This window comes from Coregonus lavaretus, assembly GCF_964263955.1.
Source record: "Coregonus lavaretus genome assembly, chromosome: 37".
Taxonomy (NCBI): Eukaryota; Metazoa; Chordata; class Actinopteri; order Salmoniformes; family Salmonidae; genus Coregonus; species Coregonus lavaretus.
Window position 1 is genome coordinate 30825191 of NC_140024.1, and position 17275 is coordinate 30842465.

Below are 17275 nucleotides of genomic sequence, written 5' to 3' on the forward strand. Positions count from 1 at the left end.
ACGAGGGGGGCCAACGACCTGCACTATCCTATAAAAATCCTGTAACTAGAGAGTGTAGACTATGTCCCAACACAGTGCACTCTTCTTGGATGTAGACTATGTCCCAACTAGGGTTGCAAAATTCCTGGAACGTTCAATAAATCCCCTGGTTTAACAGAAAACCTGGTTGTAGGATACCGGATTTCTTGCTTGTTCCCTCCTGATTCCGAGGATCCTCCAACCGGGATTTCAGGAAAGCCAGGGAATTTACTGAAAGTTCCAGGAATTTTGCAACCCTAGTGGAGGAATCACAGCAACACTTTATCTGAAGGTACTTAAATACTGATTACAAACCATCTCATATTGAATCATAAGTAAGCTGTATAAATCATCTCATGTTCCTCATATTAACATTATTTAAAAATGGATTTCCCTTTATCTGTAAGATGCTTGATTGACTCTGACCCAACCCATTTGGGGAGCATATGTTCTTTCACATAAAGCACAAGCCATGTTCCTTAGCCACTAGCTGCTTCTGTTGCTTTCCTGCAAACCTCATTGATGGTTGGATCAGTATTCTGAAAATACATCTGCCCTTATAAGTCCTGACTTCTGTCCCTTCGCATCACATGTTCACTGGAAAAACGATAATTCATAAACTGAGGGAAAGAGAGAGAGAGAGAGAAATAGTCTTATGCCTACAGAATATTTGTAGACGGATGACAGAATTGGAAATGATGTAATTATATGCTGCATACAAACCAAATTCCTGACCGAGGAATTGCATTTTCCACCGAGTGGCTTGGTACTGAAAAGCCTTGCACAGTACGTCACTGCAAATGCATCTGAAAACATTCTGACATTGAGTAACAAAGTGCCTGTGTGGATGGGAACACAGTTGAGGAATAGATTTCCACACCCCGCCATCCCCATAGGTCTTATTTCTGACTGTACGTCTCGTTCAATCACCTTCTGTTGTATCCATTATAAAACTATAAAATAGAAAACCTTTCCTGAACTTAAACTTGCACGTGTGTTTTCTTACTCGCACCGGCTTTGTTGACTAGCTCCTTTACTGAGAAGAAACGTCCTTCACTATAGCTGGGATATGTGGTTGTCTCACCTCGCTATCTTAAGATGAACTGTAAGTCGCTCTGGATAAAAGCGTCAGCCGAATGACTAACATGTCAAATGTAAATGTAATAAGGAATCATTTCAACAGTAACATGCTTACCTCTAACAGTTCTGAGACAGTAACATGCTTACCTCTAACAGTTCTGAGACAGTAACATGCTTACCTCTAACAGTTCTGAGACAGTAACATGCTTACCTCTAACAGTTCTGAGACAGTAACATGCTTACCTCTAACAGTTCTGAGACAGTAACATGCTTACCTCTAACAGTTCTGAGACAGTAACATGCTTACCTCTAACAGTTCTGAGACAGTAACATGCTTACCTCTAACAGTTCTGAGACAGTAACATGCTTACCTCTAACAGTTCTGAGACAGTAACATGCTTACCTCTAACAGTTCTGAGACAGTAGGTAGGACTTCTGGATTGCAGATGTCAATGGAGTCATCTCGGTACGTCTTCTTCTTATAGCGGATGTTCCCCAGGTGAAGAATGGCCGACAACAGAGAAAAGATCCTGCGGGACAGAAACATGGCTCGTTTCAACACAGAAACATGGCTCGTTTCAACACAGAAACTGGTTAGAGCTTTTGGACAGTGTATCATGGTAATTGACCTGTGACTATGATTCCTTGGCCTGTGTTTGTAATTTCAGTGTATGTCAATGTGTCAGTGTGTGTATGAGCGGTGAGTTTGTGTGTGTGTGCTTGCGTTTGTGTACTCACTGTTTGCGCGTGGCAGGCAGGAATCCCACCATCTCCATGGCCAGCTGCAGTCTCTCAAAGTCGTGCTTCAGGTCCTCCCCTTCCACTGTGAAGCAGTCCTGCACGGGCCAACGACAGGAAACCAGGTGTTATCAGTGTCCATTTGGCAGCCATTTTGGCCTTACCACATCATGGCCTACTACAGGATAGCCATTTTGGCTCAAACAACACTGCAACTGTAGCACAAAATCAGTGCGACTGCCAAACAGTAAGTCAGCCCAGTGTGCTCAGCTGAGCGGATACAGTATGTGCTGTACTAGCCAGTGCTGTGCCATCAACAACACTACATGCTGTATCAGTGACTAACTAACTTAGAGAAAATGTCCACCCAAGAACTGAAGATGACTTGTAGTGACAGGCTTCTCCTAAGACAGCTCAGTGGCATGACACACAGAGAGGCCGAGTGACTTATAAGAGCATGTCATTAGGAAGTTCGGTCTAACAAACCAGAGACAAGAGAGACACATTTCTGGTCAGATTTTAGGGGCCTGGTGAACGATAACATATGCATGTTCTGCTCATGCAGTGGAAAATTCAGGGGCTTTTTCTGCTATGCTTTCTGTGGAAATTTGGCCTGCTGGCAAAGGAAATAAGAAGAGTAGCAATTTATGACCGCCTTTATAGGGTCTGTTGGGGTAAGTGTCTGTATAGGGTATGTTGGGGTAAGTGTCTGTATAGGGTCTGTTGGAGTGTCTGTATAGGGTATGTTGGGGTAAGTGTCTTTATAGGGTCTGTTGGAGTGTCTGTATAGGGTATGTTGGGGTAAGTGTCTGTATAGGGTCTGTTGGGGTAAGTGTCTTTATAGGGTCTGTTGGGGTAAGTGTCTGTATAGGGTCTGTTGGGGTAAGTGTTTTTATAGGGTCTGTTGGAGTAAGTGCTCAAAAGAAGCTGTATCATTTATTTGTTTGTCCATTGGCCAACAGAGAGAAGAGTTATGATTGCAGCATATTAAAGGGATACTTGGGGATGTTGGCAATGAGGCCCTTTACTTCCCCAGAGTCAGATGAACTAGGGGATACCATTTTTATACCTCTGTGTCCAATATGAAGGAAGTTAGAGGTAGTTTCGTGATACAATGCTAACTAGCGTTAGCGCAATGCTAGCAGAAGAAAAAAAATTGTATCCACAAGTTCTGCCACCATGTTAGCATTAAAATAAAAATGGGGAAGTACACTGAACAAAAATATAAATGCAACATGTAAAGTGTTGGTCCCAGTATGAAAATGTATGCACACACTAACTGTAAGTCGCTCTGGATAAGAGCGTCTGCTAAATGACTAAAATGTAATGTAAATGTAATGTTTAATGAGCTGAAATAAAAGATACCCAGACATTTTCAATACGCACAAAAGGCTTCTGTCGCTCAAATTTTGTGCAAAAATGTGTTCACATCTGTTAGTGAGCATTTCTCCTTTGCCAAGATAATCCATCCACCTGACAGGTGTGGCATATCAAGAAGCTGATTAAACAGCATGATCATTACACAGGTGCACCTTGTGCTGCGGACAATAAAAGGCCACTCTAAAATGTGCAGTTTTGTCACAACACAATGCCACAGATGTCTCATGTTTTGAGGGAGCGTGCAATTGGCATGCTGACTGCAGGAATGTCCATCAGAACTGTTGCCATAAAATTGAATGTTAATTTCTCTACCATAAGCCGCCTCCAACATCGCTTTAGAGAATTTGGCAGCATGTCCAATCGGCCTCATAACCGCAGACCACGTGTATGGCATTGTGTGGGCGAGCGTTTTGCTTACATCAATGTTGTGAACAGAGTGCCCCATGGTGGCGGTGGGGTTATGGTATGGGCAGGCATAAGCTACGGACAACAAACACAATTGTATTTTATCGATAGCAATTTGAAGTGAACCATCACTTTAAGACCCATGGTAGATGAGAGTTTGAATCAGATGGTATGACTGCTTATAACACCAGGAGGGCAGAGTGGATCAGATGGTATGACTGCTTATAACACCAGGAGGGCAGAGTGGATCAGATGGTATGACTGCTTATAACACCAGGAGGGCAGAGTGGATCAGATGGTATGACTGCTTATAACACCAGGAGGGCAGAGTGGATCAGATGGTATGACTGCTTATAACACCAGGAGGGCAGAGTGGATCAGATGGTATGACTGCTTATAACACCAGGAGGGCAGAGTGGATCAGATGGTATGACTGCTTATAACACCAGGAGGGCAGAGTGGATCAGATGGTATGACTGCTCCTTTCCAGAGGAATATAAAACACCTCCTCTCCAGCAGAATATAAACACCTCCTCTCCAGCGGAATATAAACACCTCCTCTCCAGAGGAATATAAACACCTCCTCTCCAGCGGAATATAAACACCTCCTCTCCAGCAGAATATAAACACCTCCTCTCCAGCAGAATATAAACACCTCCTCTCCAGAGGAATATAAACACCTCCTCTCCAGCAGAATATAAACACTTCCTCTCCAGAGGAATATAAACACCTCCTCTCCAGAGGAATATAAACCCCTCCTCTCCAGCAGAATATAAACACCTCCTCTCCAGCGGAATATAAACACCTCCTCTCCAGCAGAATATAAACACCTCCTCTCCAGCGGAATATAAACACCTCCTCTCCAGAGGAATATAAACACCTCTCCAGCAGAATATAAACACCTCCTCTCCAGCAGAATATAAACACTTCCTCTCCAGAGGAATATAAACACCTCCTCTCCAGAGGAATATAAACCCCTCCTCTCCAGCAGAATATAAACACCTCCTCTCCAGCGGAATATAAACACCTCCTCTCCAGCAGAATATAAACACCTCCTCTCCAGCAGAATATAAACACCTCCTCTCCAGAGGAATATAAACACCTCTCCAGCAGAATATAAACACCTCCTCTCCAGCGGAATATAAACACCTCCTCTCCAGCGGAATATAAACACCTCCTCTCCAGAGGAATATAAACACCTCCTCTCCAGAGGAATATAAACACCTCCTCTCCAGCGGAATATAAACACCTCCTCTCCAGCGGAATATAAACACCTCCTCTCCAGCGGAATATAAACACCTCCACTCCAGCAGAATATAAACACCTCCTCTCCAGCGGAATATAAACACCTCCTCTCCAGCAGAATATAAACACCTCCTCTCCAGAGGAATATAAACACCTCCTCTCCAGAGGAATATAAACCCCTCCTCTCCAGCGGAATATAAACACCTCCTCTCCAGAGGAATATAAACCCCTCCTCTCCAGCGGAATATAAACCCCTCCTCTCCAGCGGAATATAAACACCTCCTCTCCAGCAGAATATAAACACCTCCTCTCCAGCGGAATATAAACACCTCCTCTCCAGCAGAATATAAACACCTCCTCTCCAGAGGAATATAAACACCTCCTCTCCAGCAGAATATAAACACCTCCTCTCCAGCAGAATATAAACACCTCCTCTCCAGAGGAATATAAACACCTCCTCTCCAGAGGAATATAAACACCTCCTCTCCAGAGGAATATAAACACCTCCTCTCCAGCGGAATATAAACACCTCCTCTCCAGCGGAATATAAACACCTCCTCTCCAACAGAATATAAACACCACCTCTCCAGCGGAATATAAACACCTCCTCTCCAGCAGAATATAAACACCTCCTCTCCAGAGGAATATAAACACCTCCTCTCCAGAGGAATATAAACACCTCCTCTCCAGCGGAATATAAACACCTCCTCTCCAGCAGAATATAAACACCTCCTCTCCAGAGGAATATAAACACCTCCTCTCCAGCGGAATATAAACACCTCCTCTCCAGCGGAATATAAACACCTCCTCTCCAGCAGAATATAAACACCTCCTCTCCAGAGGAATATAAACACCTCCTCTCCAGAGGAATATAAACACCTCCTCTCCAGCAGAATATAAACACCTCCTCTCCAGCGGAATATAAACACCTCCTCTCCAGCAGAATATAAACACCTCCTCTCCAGCAGAATATAAACACCTCCTCTCCAGCGGAATATAAACACCTCCTCTCCAGCAGAATATAAACACCTCCTCTCCAGCAGAATATAAACACCTCCTCTCCAGAGGAATATAAACACCTACTCTCCAGCGGAATATAAACACCTCCTCTCCAGCGGAATATAAACACCTCCTCTCCAGAGGAATATAAACACCTCCTCTCCAGAGGAATATAAACACCTCCTCTCCAGCAGAATATAAACACCTCCTCTCCAGCGGAATATAAACACCTCCTCTCCAGCAGAATATAAACACCTCCTCTCCAGCAGAATATAAACACCTCCTCTCCAGCGGAATATAAACACCTCCTCTCCAGCAGAATATAAACACCTCCTCTCCAGCAGAATATAAACACCTCCTCTCCAGAGGAATATAAACACCTCCTCTCCAGCGGAATATAAACACCTCCTCTCCAGCGGAATATAAACACCTCCTCTCCAGCGGAATATAAACACCTCCTCTCCAGCGGAATATAAACACCTCCTCTCCAGAGGAATATAAACACCTCCTCTCCAGCAGAATATAAACACCTCCTCTCCAGCAGAATATAAACACACCGCACGCTACACAGCTGTTTATCACACAGTTGCTTACACATACGCTCACACAAATGCACACACACACTCTCACGCACACACCTCCTTAATGTGAGTGGGGGTCTTTCCTGTACGGGCTCATTCCTCCATTGTTGCCATAATTATTTCCATACCAAACACTCCTGACATGACTCAGCTCTTAACAAGTGCCTCATCCACCTCTCCCGCTCTACTTTCATGTCTTCAACATCAACTTTTTATCCGTCCCTCCCCCGTTCAAATATCCAGTGTGTGTAATATAAAAAGGTCCACTTCTCCTGTTCAACAGTATGATTCTTCCCAACCACAACAACGCTGAGGTAATAAAAGCCGTTTCTGATTCTTTGGCTCCGGGTGGAAATGAAAAGGTCTATTTCCAGATCACCAGGTCTGTTCTACAGACACTCCATGTATTGCACAGCTCACACTCACCAGGCCTCTACAATTCCACAATGTCAGAGAAGGGTAGAAAAACAAATGAACAACTGAGTCTTTGATAGTATTGTAATATACATTGGCTGTCTATTACAACAGAACTATCATTATACAATGATCATAATGTATTACTATGTATATAGTATCGTAACATAAAAATACTACAAAAGTACACATTCTTTCAGTGGTACCTTGTACATTATTTGCCTTCCCTTTCTTTAATGTCAAGACAGTATATAATAATTCAGAGTCTTTTCCAGTAACAACGTATTAGCCTTGCCTGTCCCCATGTTGCAGATGTGCAGCAAATCAACACAAAAATCACAAAACACTCACTTACCTGGAGACATTGGGGAAATGTCTTTGCACATATTGTGATTGGTGAGATGATCGGTGAAGCACTACACTGATTCAAGGCTATGGAATATGCATATGGTGAGCATGCCATACACCGACACCAGAACATCCATCACTAATTCAATCAGCAAACCCAGAATCAGACACCTGTCGCCAGGCGGTTTTGGTCATCGACTGCTCAGGATGACTATTTATCCATCTATGCTCACATGAGGGGCTCGTTGGCTCAAAATGGAAACTTGTTGACATAGCCCCACAGAAGCTGACCTTGAGTCAGTGTGTGTGTGTGTGTTTGGTTGAGTGTGTGTGTGTGTCTGGTTGAGTGTGTGTGTGTGTGTGTCTGGTTGAGTGTGTGTGTGTGTGTGTGTGTCTGGTTGAGTGTGTGTGTGTGTGTGTCTGGTTGAGTGTGTGTGTGTGTGTGTCTGGTTGAGTGTGTGTGTGTCTGGTTGAGTGTGTGTGTGTGTCTGGTTGAGTGTGTGTGTGTCTGGTTGAGTGTGTGTGTGTGTGTGTGTGTGTGTCTGGTTGAGTGTGTGTGTGTGTGTGTGTCTGGTTGAGTGTGTGTGTGTGTGTGTCTGGTTGAGTGTGTGTGTGTGTGTGTCTGGTTGAGTGTGTGTGTGTCTGGTTGAGTGTGTGTGTGTGTCTGGTTGAGTGTGTGTGTGTGTGTGTCTGGTTGAGTGTGTGTGTGTGTCTGGTTGAGTGTGTGTGTATGTCCAGGCTTTTGAACAAAGCTCCCCTCCATATTCCACTGCCTCCTGATTAGTGTCAAAAGTTCACAGGTCAAGTCATCAATCCTATGGTGGTCAAGAGCAGGAGAGCTCAGAACAAACGACTGTCCGTGTGAGCCTACTGCCTGGACACACACACACACACACACACACACACACACACACACACACACACACACACACACACACACACACACACACACACACACACACACACACACACACACACACACACACACACACACACACACACACACACACACACACACGAGGCTGCTGAGGGGAGGACGGCTCATAATAATGGCTGGAATGGAGTAAATGGAATGGTATCCAACATGTGGAAACCTTGGGTTTGATGTGTTCGATATCATTCCATTGATTCCATTCCAGCCATTACTATGAGCCCATCCTCCCCAATTAAGGTTGCACCGGCCGGCTGTGACACACACAGGGGGGGGGGATCACGGGCCAGCTACTGCGAGGCTATGTCAACAAGTACCGGGCCAAACAGGGGAATGTTTGGACGGCTGCTTATCGCCATGCGCTTATTCAATCTGCCCAAAGTGTTTGTTGGCAGATTCTGACTGGGATACACCGGGTTCACTGTATTAATAGTAACACTAGTTAATGGCTGAGTGAGTGGAGACCCAGGGTACCAGTGTGTGGTAGACATACTGTACCAGTAGCGTCCTCACTAAGGTGGGAGAGTACAGTAGTCATAGATTAGGGGTTTCCAACTCCCGGTACAGGAGATACTGACGGTGTAGGTTGAATATCTTTCCATCTAATCAATCTAGTCAAAGACCAAAGAAGCCAATCAGAAGATCAGAACAGAGATCTAAGGAACAGAGACTGGGACAGGCTACATACAACTGAGGAAGTGGACACAACCCAAACCAGGAAGAAGAACAAAACTAAAACTAAACGGGAAAGCAAGGAGAAAGGCGTGTAGTAGTGCACAGAATATATCTCAGGGGCACAAGCACTTGCGAGGACAATGTGGTTGTGAGGGGGGAAGCCAGTGATTATTAGTTTTGATAACCAAAACTCCAGGTGATTGGTGAACACTCAACGTACTCTCGTCGAGAGAGAGAGATGTATACTGACCGGCTCGCTCTCATAGTAATTCTCCCAGTGCAGTCTCAGGACTTTCTTTGTCATCTGGAAAGGGTTGAAAAAGGTAGAGTAGATGGGGGTTAGGGTTAGGCAGCGCAGCATTCCATACACACACACACACACACACACACACACACACACACACACACACACACACACTACACATGGAACTGGAAGGGACATGCAGTTAGTAGAGGAAATGAAGTCATATTTAGACCTCACATTGGGGCCCGTCCTACAAACACACACTCAATGCAAAAACACACACACACTCTCTCAACGCACACAAACACAGACACAGAAGCATGGGACATAAAACACATGGTCAGAAACCAAATCGGGATGAAAAATGCTTTCATCCTGACACCATGCGTACAGTATGCTAAGGTAATAGAACCACTGAAGTTAGCCATAGCATTATTCTAATGTGTGGTGACTGCATTATGATGAATAAGGGCAAGAAATATGGATCGAGAGCTATGCTATAGCTATGAGAACAAATTGGTCTGCAAATTGCTCCGTTTCAAAATGGCTTATTTTGCCTGTAAACAGACTGTCTGAACCCCTTAGAATGTGAAGTTGTGAAATACTCTGAGCTGTTCTGAGTGACTGGGTTACAATATACACTTTGGTAAAGAGAGAGGGAGGAAAAGAGTGAGTGAGCGTAAGAGAGAGAGAGAGAGAGTGAGAGTGAGAGAGAGTGAGGAAAAGAGTGAGTGAGTGAGCGTGAGAGAGAGAGAGAGAGAGAGAGAGAGAGAGAGAGAGAGAGAGAGAGAGAGAGAGAACACCGGAGAAACAGAAGGAATTCACACCCTTCTCAGAATGGGCGTCAGGTTGTCAGAGTAGCGGGGGGGTTGGACATGGCTGGATCTCTATGTTATGTTATGAACATTGGAGCTTCGGAGCTGGCAGAGGTGCAACAAGTTTTGAACAACATCAACATTCCACACTTTGCACCCCGCTTGTAATGGTTTTGTGTGTTTGTGTGTGTGTGTGTGTGTGTGTGTGTGTGTGTGTGTGTGTGTGTGTGTGTATCTGCGTGTATGAGTGAGTGTGTGTGGTTGCCTTGTTATGTGAAACCCAGGAAAGCAACAGGGAAACAAAGCTTGGCATGAGAGAGAGTGGTAGACAGAGAGGTAGAGAGAGATGTAGACAGAGAGGTAGAGAGAGGGGGGTAGACAGAGAGGGGTAGACAGAGGGGGGTAGACAGAGGGGGGTAGACAGAGAGGGGTAGACAGAGAGGGGTAGACAGAGGGGGGTAGACAGAGGGGGGTAGACAGAGGGGGGTAGACAGAGGGGGGTAGACAGAGAGGGGTACACAGAGAGGGGTAGACAGAGAGGGGTAGACAGAGAGGGGTAGACAGAGTGGTAGCCAGCCAGTCAGCTTCTCCTTCTGGATGTTTCTAAGTGTGTGTGTTCTTATGTGATTGGTTAGACTGGGTTGCATCCCCTTGGGATTGGAGTAGTGGGGATAACGGAGATGGCAGAGTGTTGTGAGAGCATATTGACAACAACAGTCATAGGGAGTGTGTGAGACGAGTGAGTGTGTGTGTGTATGTGTGTGTGTGTGTGTGTTTATGTGTGTGTGACTGAGACACGGAAAGAGACCCTGTCGTGCTGCCTGACAGATGTCTAACAGGGATGAGAGGGTCACACATCCACCTGCGTGCGCACACACACACACACAGCCTCATCAAACCGCAGCCAAGCAAATTTATAGCCTGTTGTTATGGTTCGGTTTAATTAAAATGTTCCGAAGGCATTGGGCCAGACTACCCAAGAACCATTACAATTAATTGACTTTTAGCAAGTAGATTGATGATGAATAATTCATTATATATACATATTGGCTTCTGCTTAATTACAATTTAGAAATCACATCCATTTGTTCAACGAGTGGACTTGTGTATATGAATAATAATATCTTGACTTTTGAATTAAGTACCCCTCTGTATATCATGAAATGAATTAAATACAATATGCATGTATGGTACAGTAGGATGTTACGTGATGGGACTTGACTGGTGTTGCTTTGTATGTGTAGATAACTGAATCAACAGATCTTCTCTGAGAAAATTAAGCAAAGAGTTTAACCTCTTCCTCCTTCTTAAACACAAATACGCACGCACACATACGCACACACCCTGAAAATAATTTACTGTTTAAGTCCAATGGTATGGGAATAACAGTAAATCAATCAATCAAAAAAGGCTCGCACACAATTATATATATATATATATAGATAGATATATACACACACAGTATATATATATATATAGATAGATATATATATATACACACACAGTCAAAAGCACAAATAAAAAGACATCTGCATGTAGATATGCAAACCCACATGTACATAGACTCCACAGACCAACAAACATCCACGCGCCAAAAGCCAGCAGATTAACTGGGCCACAAGGCAGTGTCATGGTAATGAGAGGGCCCACTGCCTTGTCTCTCTGGTGGGCTGAGGGATGAGGCTCTGTTAAAGCCTCTGTGTGTCTCTGTGTGAGAGAGACTATGGGAGCTGCTGAAAGCCACCAACAATGTAATGTTTCCTCTGGGCTTTGCTTTCCTCTCTTTCCTGTTAGCAGAGAGAGAGGGGTGTGGCCACCGTGGACCTCTGGGAGCAGGCAGCTGCGTGATGCTCACACACAGACAGAAAGACAGACAGACAGACCATATACACAGAAACAAAACCCAGAGACAACCATGTGTCGTGCACATTAAGTCAGACAGACAGAGTCAGACAGACAGACAGAGTCAGACATCTCTTTCCAATCACCAGTCCGTGAGGAGGGGCTACAGATGCGTCTTGGCTACAGTGTTGAAGTCCTACTGTATCTCTCACCTGATTGAGGTAATGATACTCTTCAGGCTTTTTGAGGTGAAAGGTGCTCCTGTCCTCCTCACTTGCTCCTGTCAGCAGGTAGTAAAACACATGGTAGTTCCTGAAAAGCAAGCAGGTCAGAAGACATTAACACCACTTAACAACATTAGTTTTTACTAACAAGACAAACAAACACTGGATTGTCCATTAGGGAAGAGTTGACTCATTGAGTGTGTGTGTACGTGTGTGTGTGTGTGTGTGTGTGTGTGTGTGTGTGTGTGTGTGTGTGTGTGTGAATGTGTATAGTCTAGAGGTCAGAGGTCAGAGGGCAAAACTGTGCTGCAGCTGGTCCTCTCGTGGCACACCCACCCACACACATTTTGTGCAGCTGTAGTGGGAGCCTGGAGTCAGAAATATATCTCAATAAGAGCCCCCTGACCTAAAGGGGCCCCTTTTGAGCCCCCCCCCCCCCCCCCCACCCCACCCACAGTGAGGTTAACCCTCGCAACACCATTCAGCCTGCACAGCATATTAGTGTCAACCCCACTTAGGGCTACTGAGAAACACAGCACGCAGCCCGAGCTTGGCTGGGTAATTCACCATCATCTAAACTGATTCTGTTGAACACTTGTTGATGTCAAACTACTTGATACTTGCCGTTAACTTTCTTTAGGACAAAATCATGAACCGTGAAGGACCCCAGAATTACAGTGGAAAAGAGAAGTCCATTTTTTGTTAAGAGTTTTCAGGATCGGGTGAATTATGAGACAGCGACTCCAGTATTGGAACATTAAGTACAGGAGGCTACAGTCCTGGTCCACACTGGTGTCAGGATTCATCTGGCACCACATGTCTCTCTCTGACCCTGCTGTAACCAACTGAAACACACACCTACTGTAGGAAAGGACTTTCTAGCACGAATGGACTATTACATTCCTCGCCAAAAGTGTCAACGTCTAAACGCATTGGTGGTTGGTGGCAGCAGTGGGATCCAATCATGACTCTAGAGACACTCTATATCATGTGACGCAATCATTCCCACATGATCCCTTTTATATAGAATGGAGTGCTTATTCACACTGAGTTGAAGTTCTCTCAGCAAAGACAACCTCATTGGAAGGAGATGTGATTTCTGGCCTAGTTTATGAGAGCTACTCAATTCTGGATTCTTATCAAACAGTCTCTATAGAGACACTTCAAGGTCAGAGATTGACACTTTTTGAACACTGTGGTGAAAATAAATGATCCAACTAGTCATTCATTGTGTATTTGTTTTCCCAGTGGGGTTTGCTGTGTAAGTGTTCCACTCAGTCTTACAAAACAATTAGGGAAGTGATCAGTGTCTGATTCTATGTGAATACAACACCATGTCCTTGTTCTGCACTAATATGATACTACAGTACAATACTGTAGAATGATGACTGTGTGTGGCAGTAGGATGATTAAGATGCTGTGAGGGCTTACCGTTCATTGTGCTCCTGGTAGACCAGTCTTGATTTCTCCAGAAGGTACTTCTCAACATAGGCTCTGGAACAAACAGCACAGACCCCGGCGTCAGTCACAACATGGGGGTGATAGGGAGTCGGGACCAACTTGATCAGATATTGGCATTGGACAATGCACGCTAAGCTGCCACCAAATTCACTATGATGTTGGGTAGGACTATAAACAGTATGAGTATAGATATAGAATTGAATGACTATACACAGGTAGGACTATACACAGGTAGGACTATACACAGGTAGGACTATAGACAGGTAGGACTATAGACAGGTAGGACTATAGACAGGTAGGACTATAGACAGGTAGGACTATAGATGTGTTAGCAGGGGACATACGATGGACAGGGGACACAGAATGGACAGAGGACATAGGAAGGACAGGGGACGGGGATACCTAGTCAGTTGCGCAACGAACGCATTCAACCGAAATGTGTCTTCCGCATTTAACCCAACCCCTCTGAATCAGAGAGGTGCGGGGTGCCGTTAAACAACGTACACGTCATCGGTGCCCGAATACAGATGAGGACCCAGGGGACATAGCCAGGTGACATAGCCAGTCAACTAGAACAATGACTTGAAATGTAATATCTGAACGGGTATGTTTCTCACCCTCGGACAGTGCCACTCTCCTGGTAATTCACTTGGATGAACTTGCCGAAGCGACTCGAGTTGTTGTTGTGGGCAGTTTTTGCATTCCCAAACGCCTGCAGAGGAGAGAGAAGAGGTGATGAGAGAAAATCCAAGCAGGAGACCGTTAGACAAGGAAACTAGACTGAACTAAAATAAACTAAACATGCAACAATTTCAAAGATTTTACTGAGTTACAGTTCATATAAGGAAATCAGTTAATTGAAATACATTCAATTATGCCCTAATCTATGGATATCACATGACTGGGCAGGGGTGCAGCCATGGGTGGAGCCAGGCCAGCCAATCAGAATGAGTTTCTCCCCACAAAAGGGCTTTATTACAGACATAAATACTCCTCAGCACCCCACCACCCCCCTCAGATGATCCCGCAGGTGAAGAAGCCGGATGTGGAGGTCCTGGGCTGGCGTGGTTACACGTGGTCTGAGGTTGTGAGGCCGGTTGGACGTACTGCCAAATTTTCTAAAACAATGTTGGAGGCGGTTTATGGTAGAGAAATTAACATTCAATTATCTGGCAACAGCTCTGGTGGACATTCCTGCAGTCAGCATGCCAGACACCTGTGGCATTTTAAAGTGGCCTTTTATTGTCCCTAGCACAAGGTCCACCTGTGTAATGATCATGCTGTTTATTCAGCTTCTTGAAATGTCACACCTGTCAGGTGGATGGATTATCTTGGCAAAGGAGAAATACTCATAGGGATGTAAACAAAACTGTGCACAACACTTTTTGAGAAATAAGCTTTTTCTGCATATGGAACATTTCTGGGATTAAATCAAAAAATTCAGCTCAGGAAACATGGGCTCCAACACTTTACATCTTGCGTTTAAATATATGTTTCATTGTAGGTTATATGTCCATGTTGCAAAATATTGATAGGCGTGGGCATGTTTGTGGGTCAACCAATATGGGATAACAACCACTGTGAGCCAACCTCAAGACATTTCTTTGATCAGCTACACCTCAGAGCCATATTTCATTCAGTCTAATAACATGGAATAGATCTTTATTTATGCATTATACAGGAAATGTGTCATGTTGCTGACACAGGAGCCTCGCCACACAACATACACACAACAGGCTGGGAGCAGCACAGAAACCAACAGGTCTTCAGAACGCTCCAAAGTTCTTCAGTTTAAAGTCAGACAAATTCACCAAAAATGATGGAGCTGCAGCAAGAAGCCCTGATGGGGAAAAAAATAGTCAGTCGGGTAATGCAATCCATGTGGACCTGCTGGAACATGTGCAGTGGTGTGCTTTAATAAGAGTCCAGTTATTCCCCTCTGGCTGGGTTTGTGTTGTACGGCTGCCTGGAGGGGAAGTCCTTATTCGCCCTATATAAACCCTGCAGTTATTTGTAGCCTCCGCCGCAAGTAAACTAATTCCTCAGTGAATCACCTTTTTGAGCTGCACCTTGTGCGTCTGCTAACACGCGCGCTTATTAAAAGGGTGGTTAGCGTGCTAATGCTAGGCTAGCTGGAGGCGCCCCAGGACGGGTTGAGTAAATAGGCCGGAGACCGCGGGAGCACACCTCCCTGCTCGTATTCACACTTCACTGGGAGGACGCTACACTGGAGGACGCTACACTGGAGGACGCTACACTGGAGGACGCTACACTGGCGGCAGGCCGAGGGAACCCAGGACACTTGGCCACTCTGCTACTGGTAGGGCAGGGCCAGACGAACACGTCCGGGTCGCAGCCAGTATCAGCGACCTCACAGCTCTATTTGTGCCTCGCCCACCAGACAAATTGTCCACAGGCAGACAGAGGAAAAGTTAATACACCATGTTCCCATATTGAGGTGAAACTGCATTAGAGTGCCAAGTCAATCCTATTGGAGTACTGGATAGGAGTTGATGATGTGGAAGCCATTAAGGGTGAGATGTTGAAAGGCTAGATGATAGGCTGTGAATGAGATATGCTCCATGGAGCTTTAAGACAATCAAAGAATGAACGTAGCAGGTTAGGAGAATTAGGTTAAGAAAAGGGTTAGGGTTAGCTGTACCCCTTCTAGCCATAACCTAGCTAACCTGCACCATCCAGAAAGTACAGGTCAGACGAGACAGCCAACCAGCAACCAGTATCCCTTCATCACTTCCTGCTCTCTAGAGGAAGGAGAAGTGCATCTCGGAGCCCACGCACAAATCTAACACACATTATTCAAGGTGAAGGAAACAAACTCGGGTCACACAAACAGCAGACCCTGGAACATTTCAGGTATTATTCGACGCTCAAAACCCCACGTTATACAGGAGTGGGAACCATTAAAAACTCTGAATGTTTTACTTGGGTGTACCATGTGTACATCCACACGGTCTGTGTAAAACCATCCCTAGTTAGAGCGGACACATTTACGGCCGACAACATATGTATTGTTCCCCAGGCTTGGCTAGCTACATATATCTGCCACAGTAAATCTTCCTCAGATAATATTGGGAGGAGCAGGACCTTGGCTAGCATCCAGCATGCAACAAGAGAGACCTGGTCCTGGTCCTTTAAGAAGCAGGTGGATAAGTGATCAAAGGAGCGAACTCACAATGCCATTGGTTCACAAGTAGAAGTCTATGACAACTACAACAGGGGCGTGGTCAGAAACAAAAACAGCACTGCCAAACTGCATTGTATCAGAGCAGAAATATGCGCTTCATAATTTTTTGGGATAGGAACCATGGGGAACTGATTATCTGACATTTCTGGAGGGCTTCAGTGGAGTTAAGCGAGAGTGGAGAGAGTGCAGGGAGGGACTGTTTAGCTGACATTTCTGGAGGGCTTCAGAGGAGTGGAGCCAGAGTAGAGAGAGTGCAGGAAGGGTGGGCTGGGATAGCTCCCGAGGGGACCTTGTCTTGTGCTGCTGTGTTATAAAGACTAGTGTCCTGCCACTGATAGGGACATGTGACCCGACTACAGCAACTGCTGTGTGATGTCATGGACTGCAACTGGGCATGGTACCGGTCATAGCACTGTTCTTGTTGTAATCAGTCTCAAGATGCACAGATCTTCTACTTTCCATAGAATATATTAGAAAAGCTGTGGTTATGAGTAACCTAGTACAGAGCTAACGTGACATGCACCAACCCACTACGGAGGCAACATGCTGATAAGTGCAAGGTCACAGTAAAGAAGTCCTCCTAATTAAAAATATAATTCTATCTACAAAGTAGAAGAGCACATAGATAGATTAGCCACATTGAGTCACATTGACTTTATGATAGATCCTC

At 45.0% G+C, this 17275-nt stretch overlaps 1 protein-coding gene across 1 annotated transcript in view; it reads right to left on the minus strand.

The window, feature by feature from the left end:
* Nucleotides 1-17275, minus strand: part of LOC311111855 (unconventional myosin-IXAa-like) — a gene marked incomplete at its 5' end in the record, with an annotated part of 126263 nt that overhangs the window by 64386 nt on the left and 44602 nt on the right. The window contains 6 exons of the mRNA XM_084154761.1: nt 1502-1628; nt 1837-1934; nt 9065-9118; nt 11928-12027; nt 13371-13433; nt 14018-14112. Of these exons, the coding sequence (XP_084010887.1) occupies nt 1502-1628; nt 1837-1934; nt 9065-9118; nt 11928-12027; nt 13371-13433; nt 14018-14112 (537 nt within the window). The remainder of the gene's footprint in view (nt 1-1501; nt 1629-1836; nt 1935-9064; nt 9119-11927; nt 12028-13370; nt 13434-14017; nt 14113-17275) is intronic.